The following is a 7,946-nucleotide window of genomic DNA, read 5'->3' as shown; positions in this document are numbered from 1 at the left end:
GCAGAATTTTGAACCAAATGAATCAACCTGAGTACTTACTGTTTTGTTTTTTAAGCTTGGTACTTATTCTTTCAGTCTCTTTTGCTGAACCACTAAGTTACAGGGACATAAACACATCAACAACAGTTTGTGTCTATGTTTTCTATGTTTGTTTCCCACCACTGTTTATGCCAGCATGGAAAACGAATGTTAAATGATGATATATATATATATACACACACACACACACACACACACACACACACACACACACACACACACACACACACACACATGACAGGCTTCTTTTAGTTTCCATCTACCAAATCCACTCATAAGGCATTGGTCGGCCCAAGACCATAGTAGACGGCTCTTGCCTAAGGTGCCATGCAGTGGGACTGAACCCGAAACTATGTGGTTTGGAAGCAAACTTCTTACCACAGAGCCACGCCTGCACCTTGCATATTTATTTTTAATGCCTTCTGGTAGATTCAAACATGACTGTGCCAATTGCTGTTGTGTTTTGTCATAGAAAACTTTCCTCTTCATGATAAATGTGTGTTTGCAAGACACTCAATTTATCAGCACGAGAGACTCTGGGACAGCTGGTGTTTTGATATTGTTGTGTGTTTTGGGCCTGAGGTACCCCAGGCTAATGAATCTAACAACAGCTTCAAGGTTTTGTTTATAACTGCAGCAAACAAAATAATTACCAATGCAGTTTCCTTTTTTTTTTTTTTTTACCTTTGAATTTTTTTTTTTCCCCAGGTCGTTTCCATGCAGGTATAGTAACCAATAATGAGAATTGGGAAAATGCTTGTTTAAAAGCTGGCCGTGTCAGTGGTGATCTTGTACACGCAATGCCATACACTCCGGAATTGCATTTTGTTGAATTTTCTAGTGCTTTAGCTGACATGAAAAATTCTGTTGCTGTAAGTATGAGTATATATATATTTGTTTAAAAATGTCTGTTGTCTCATTGTCTAATATATATATACATATTTTGCTTCTAAGATTTTTTAATTTCCTTGCATTTAATAAAAATAGTTTAATTATCTAACTCTTCCAATTATCTCTGTCCTTTGTCCCATTTTATACACTTATTTTCTTTTAACCCTCTCTCTTCTTAATTTTCACTCTGTGTGTGTGTGTGTGCATGGCTTGGTGGTTAGGGTATTTTGCTCATGATCATAAGGGCGTAAGTTCAATACCTGGCCACTTGTGTTCTTGAGCAAGGCACTTTATTTCATGTTGTTCCAATCCACTCAGCTGACAAAAATGAGTTGTACCTGTAATTCAAAGTAAGTAAAGGAAAGTTACCTTCTTGAGTCATACCAGCTCATAAGGGATAGTTTCCTGGCTCCCACGGCATATAAATTCCCCACCTGGTCGGAACGCTGGTCTACCACAGGATTACTCATTTTTGCCAGCTGAGTGGACTGGTGCAATGTGAGACAAAGTGTTTTTGCTCAAGAACACAATGCGTCACCTGGTCCAAGAATCGAAACCACAATCTTACGGTCATGAGTCTAACACACTAACCGCTAAACCACACACCTCCACAGTAATTTAAATGGATGGCTAGCCTTGTCACATTTTGTGTCGCACTGAATCTTCTTGAGAACTACGTTAAGGGTATGTGTGTCTGTGGAGTACTCAGCCACTTGTTTGTTAATTTCATGCACAGGCTGTTGTGTTGTTTGGATCAACTGGGACCCTTGTCATCCTAATTGACAGAGTGCCAGTGTGTTGTAGTAGCAAAATCTTTCTAAATGTGGTTGTAGTGCTCCATTGTGTGTTTCACCAAAGCTTTGTATAGGATTAGTAATAGTTGGAGGCTGAAGATGGAGGCCATTTCTTTGTAATGCAGCCTTCAATGTTGGTGTGGCCTTGGATTTGAAGTAATTATGAGGAATTTTAGTTACATTTTATTAATGATTGAGATGTCATGAGGGAAGGTGGATGATGTGATTTTTTTTTATGTGTACTAATTGTGTCTTTTTGTTGTTAAAGAAAAGATTAGTATATCATCATCATCATCATCATCATCTATCCATTTTCCATGCTGGCCTAGTTTAGATGAGGCTTATCATGGTCTGAGTTATCCTTTTTGAAATTACTGGACTCTGACATTGGTTTAACAACCACATATCACTCTATGTTCCATTTTTGGCATATTTTGTATGACAGTGCTTTTCTTAAAACCTACCAGAAGTAGGATGCATTTTATAATGGCCCCAACATTAGGAAGATTATCAATGACTTCAGTTAGGGTGAAGGGTCTGCTTGATCCTGTACTGTTTCTGCTCATTTGCCAGTCACTTTACTGAGGGTCTTGAATGCATTTATTCCTAGTAGGGTTGCCTTGTACCTCATATGACTACACAGAGTCCTCACTACTTTATGAGGTATTCATTTATTCAAGGCAACATGACCAAAAAGGTCAATAGAAGAGAAAACCTTGATTGAAGAACCAGAGTGAGTGAGTAAGTGAATTGAGTAAAAGTATGGTGGCAAAAACAGAGTGACTAGAGTAAGAGGAAGATAGTAAAAGAGTGATGGCTGTCAGTAACAACAAGTGGTTCAAGAGAGAGAGAGAGAGATTGATGATTGATAATACAGAGAAGTTTATGGCAGAGTGTATTGGAGACAAGCAGATCTGATTTTATCTTTTATACATAGAACTTGTGATGTACAAAAGCAGTTAAGTGATAATTGTTTTCTATTATTTCAGGATCGAAGTAATGCCCAAGTTTCATGTGCTGGCCTTTTTATAGCTTCAAGTTTAGGATTTGATTATTCCGGTATCTGGTTACATATAGATATGGCATTTCCAGTCTATTCTGTAAGTAAAGAGATGTTTTCTTATTTCAAAGTGTGTGTGTGTTTTTGTAACTTTATAGTTATGACTGATTCTTCTACATTGGCAAGTGTATTGTACTATAGTACAAGACACTACAAAATCCCATCACATGGCTTTTCCATGCTTGCATGGGTCAGGCACAATTTGTTGAAGTAGATTTTTCTGTGGCTGGATGCACTTGCTATCACCAACCCTCACTTGTCCTCAAACATGAAGACTGGAAATGAACAACATTGCTTGTATAGTAATGACACTTGTTCACAATTATCACATGATGTCAAGACAAGGGTATACACAAACATACATACATACATACATACATGTGTAGGACATCCAAGCCAAATCAGACTGGAACCAAGTGCAGAGAGCTTGCCAACTCTGGTCAAACTGGCCATACCATACCAACAATGACAAATGGACGTTAAAGGAAGAGGCGGAGGGTAGATTCTTTCAGTTTCTGTTTATCAAATCCACTCACAAAGCTTTGCTCAGCCCATAGCTATTGTAGAAAACACTTTCCCAAGGTGCTGTGCAGTGGGACTGAACCTGATACCACATGGTTGAAAAGTTAGCTTCTCAGCCACACCTTATTTGGCTGTTTATGTATAAATATGGTAAATATTTATACACAAGACAGCATGTGTTAGAAAACTTAAAATGAATTTAAAATAAACTAGTTTTAAAACTTTTGAACTTTAAACCTTTAGCATTCAGATTGTTCTGGCAAACATAATGCTTATTTATTCTCATTGTTTTGAATGAAGCATGCATAATTTCATAGCTTTGAGATTTCAATGATGTGATTATTTACTTTTAGAATGGCATTGTAGGGTGGGTATCAGAGGCTGGATTTGGCCAGTTTGAACATAAAGCAGGTAGAATATTTAGGTCGGATATATGCTAAAGGGTTAAACAAATGTGAATACACCATCGCTGTCTTCTAACTACACAGAAAAATAAAATAGATATGTTTCATAGTGCATTGACTACCTTACTTTTATCATTTTTCCGCTTGTGGTATATCTATCCTTGTTTATCATGGCTGTTAGGTTCCAAAGAAACATTGTGCTAAATGAATAATAGAACATACAAGAAACAAAGGGTTTCATACTGAGACCCCAACTTGTCCCCCTAACTTTCACAACACCTCCAAACGGTTTTTAAACACTAACAATGATGTTATTTCATGTTTGGAATAAGATTTGAAGTAAAATTTAGTAAAAGAGGCACAGGCATGGATATGTGGTAAGAAGCTTGCTTCCCAATTACATAGTTCTGAGTTCAGTCCCACTGTGTGGCACCTTTGATAAGTGTCTTCTGCTATAGTTTTGGGCCAACCAAAGCCCTGAGTGGATTTGGTAGGGGGAAACTGAAAGAAGCCTGTCGTGTGTGTGAGTGTCTCCCATCACCTCTTGATGGTGTTGGTATGTTTACATCCCTGTCACTTAGCTCGGCAAAAACGACCAATAGAATAAGTGCCTGGCTTAAAAACAAATGAGAAAAGATTCATAAGATGGCATAGTTCAAGATTCCTGTAAAAGAAAGGGAATTGGTCATGGCTGAAAATGTGTTTATTATTATTATTATTATTGAAGGCAGCAAGCTGGCAGAATCATCAACACACTGGGCAAAATGCTTAGTTGCATTTTGTCCATCTTTACATTCTGAGTTGAAATTCATAAGGTCAGCTTCGCCTTACATCCTTTCAGGGTCAATAAAATAAGTACCAGTTGAACACAGAGGTCAATGTAATCAACTGACCACTTTCTCTAAAATTGCTGGCCTTGTGCCAAAATTTGAAATCATTATCGTTATTATTGAAGGCAGCAAGCTAACAGACCCCTTAGTACACCAGGCAAAATGTTTAGTGGCGTTTCATCCATCTTTACATTCTGAGTTCAAATTCCACTGAGGTTGACTTTGACTTTCATCCTTTCTGGGTCAATTCACTTATCCCCATACCTGGAATTGCTGGCCTTGTGCCAAAATTTGAAATCATCATCATTATTATTATGATTTTTTTTATTTTTCAGGGAGAACGTGCTACTGGTTATGGAGTTGCTCTTCTGGCAACACTGCTTGGAGAGGGTTCTTCAAATTCCTTGTTGCAGTATGTAGCACCACCTTTAGTAGAGAACTCAATGGATATTGAAGAAAATGAAGTCAAAAGAATTCGCTTAGAATGAAAACGAAGCAAACACAAACCAAAAATTGGCAAGCCCTGCCTCTCCTTTGCGTGGATTTGTTCTATGCCATTTGCTTGTACCAAACCAGAATTTGGGTAGCCAAGCCAAGACTTCCTGTTGCTACTGCTACCTAGCCTTTTTCTCCTCCTTCATAACAACAACAACAATTACAACAGCAAAAATAATTATAGTTCATCACATAGCAAACCTGTAGACATTTTAGTGTATTAATAATACTTTCACACACCCTCTCTTGCTCTACCCCTTTCTCACACACATGTATACACATACTGCCTTCCTCCCCTCTCCCCCCTGCTACTTGTTTCTATCACTCTCTCACTAACCCTGTTCTTCTTGACCCCTTCCAACAGCTATTTTCCCTCCTTCCCTTCAGTTTCTTTTTGTATATCTGTATTTAAAAGTTAATAAACAACAACGGATTCTTGAATAAGGTGAATAATGATAAAAGTCTGTATAAGATTTATTTTTGTAAATGATTAACATTATATATATATATATATATATATATATATATATGTGTGTATGTATATGTATGTATATCATGCCAAGGACCTATCATCCTTTAAGGGATGTTTGCATCCTAGTCCTCCGGTTTATACCAGTGTTCATTATATATATATGTATGTATGTATGTAATATATGTATATATATATGTGTGTGTGTGTATATACATATATGCATATATATATGTGTATATATATATATATATATACACACACATATATGTATAAATACATATATGTATATATATATACATATATATGTGTATATATATATACATATATATTTATGTATTATATATATATATATATATGTATTTATACATATATATGTCTGTATATATGTAATGCATCCATAAATACATTCACACATCATCATTTAACACCCATGTTTCTTGGTTGCATGCTTCAATCGTATTTGATTAGACTGAAGACTGTGTTAGTCTCCAGTGTCTGGCTTGCCAAGGTTTCTACAGACACTGAAAACCAGCACAGTCCTCAGGTTAATCTGATACTGTTGAACCATCCAGCTCATGCCAGCAAGGAACATGCATGCTAAATGATATAGATATACATAAATATATATATATATATATGTATGTATATTTGAAGCTGAAGATTACATGCTTATGCTGCAAATGAAATCTCTCCATAGCTGCTTCATTAGGTTGTGTAGGGAAAAAAATGTATGGCTAATCTGAATGGAATCATCCTCACATTTTGCCACACTACTTGGATGAATCCATGATGATAAAACTCAAACCTATAAACCATGTAATCTTTACCTTCAAATAAATATATTACAGTCTACTATTAATTATTAATAAACATACAAGTGTTTGTATGCATTTGTGTGTGTGTGTGTTTATATATATATATTGTTCCGCTTGGGGATGGTCATATTTTGCCAATTAAACACGTACTATTTATTTGATCTTCATTTTAGCTTTATTATTATTATTATCTTTAGTTTCTTTGTCAAAGCTCTTTCTTCACACATTTTATGACCTCTTCAGCAACACTCTATCTCACATGTCTCCTCTTATTCTGCTTCTTCCATTTTGTGTTTCTTACCACAGAATGTCTGATGAAAGAACTTTAACAAAGAAACGAAAATAATAATAATGAAGTGAAGACCAAATATTGTGCATGTGTTTAATTGGCAAAATGTGACTATCCTTAAGTGTAACAATATCTACATCAAGAACCTTGCAAAACAAATACACACACACAATTGTTAACACTATTATTATTTAAAATATGGAGATATTTGATGTATTTGATTATTGAAAATGTTTATGCACAAATGTTTATTACGTTTTATGATAATATATAGCAAACACTATCTTATTTTTTATTGTATTTTAGTTTTATATTTACTTTTATTGACTACTCTGGGACTAATACCTTCATCTGTTTGAATCAATTTATTATTATTATTATTATCATCATCATCCAGGCAGAGAGCTGGCAGAGTTGTCAATGTGCTGGACAAAATGCTTTTGCAGCATTTCCTCTGGCTCTTTGCATTCTGACTGAGTTCAAATCCTGCTGAGGTTGACCTTGCCTTTCATTCTTTTGGGATTGATGAAATAAGTTATCAGTTGAGCACTGGGGTCGATTTAATCAACTAGTCCACCTTCCCCTAAAATTGTCGGCCCTGTGGCAAAATAAGAATTATTTAAATCATTGAGCTGACAGAATTGTTAGCACACTGGATAAAATTCTTAGCACCAAATGGTGTCTGATTTTACATTCTGGGTTCAAATTCTGTTCAGGTCAACCTTGCCTCTCATCCTTTTGGGTTTGTGTAACTGGCCTGCCCTTCCCCTACCAATTTCAGGCCTAGTACCTATAGTAGAAAAGATTACTATTATTATTATTTTCTTTTTAATTTCCTGCCTAAAACAAATCTTTTTGTTACTTCTCATGTCATCCAAACAGGGATTTGGGAATCTGGGATTGTTATTTGTGAGTCTAGAAAAAAAAAATTTGAAACCTTTTAAAAATAGTGTTAGCACAATTTGCACAAAATTTCTCACAGGAGTCACAATGAAAATGCTTGTGCTGCTGTGACTCCCCACCAATCTATTTTTTCTTCTTATTTTTTTATTTTTATTTTTTTATTTCAAAAATCTCTTTTTCCTCCACTTCTGATTTACAAAATTGAAAGAAAAGAAAGAAGAAAAAACAAAAAAATTATGTAAACTAAAAAAAAAACTGATTCAGGACTTTGTTTTTGGCTTTTGTCCTCGTCTTTTTAAAGGAAAATTCAACAAAAATAAAATTCTTTTTAATGCACTCTTGTTTATTTTTTGACCTTCATTATTTTTATTACTTTTTTTTTTTTGCTTAGTTTAATTTTTTTCCTTAGTATTATATACACTGCTTATTTAA

The 7,946-nt window shown here is 35.2% G+C and overlaps 1 protein-coding gene across 6 annotated transcripts in view; it reads left to right on the top strand.

Annotated features, from left to right (window-relative positions):
* Positions 1 to 5,496, top strand: part of LOC106872918 (putative aminopeptidase NPEPL1) — an 88,146-nt gene extending 82,650 nt beyond the window's left edge. For all 6 annotated transcript variants that reach the window (XM_089342156.1, XM_052976436.2, XM_089342157.1 and 3 more), the window contains exons 11-13: positions 748 to 911; positions 2,714 to 2,824; positions 4,876 to 5,496. In XM_089342156.1, the coding sequence (XP_089198282.1) occupies positions 748 to 911; positions 2,714 to 2,824; positions 4,876 to 5,028 (428 nt within the window). In that variant the 3' untranslated portion in view covers positions 5,029 to 5,496. The remainder of the gene's footprint in view (positions 1 to 747; positions 912 to 2,713; positions 2,825 to 4,875) is intronic.
* Positions 5,497 to 7,946: the final 2,450 nt, after the last annotated feature.

Source organism: Octopus bimaculoides, chromosome 25, assembly GCF_046866305.1.
Source record: "Octopus bimaculoides isolate indiv1 chromosome 25, ASM4686630v1, whole genome shotgun sequence".
NCBI classification, from domain to species: Eukaryota; Metazoa; Mollusca; class Cephalopoda; order Octopoda; family Octopodidae; genus Octopus; species Octopus bimaculoides.
Note: the sequence above shows the minus strand (reverse complement) of the source record. Positions and strands in the feature narration are given on the sequence as shown.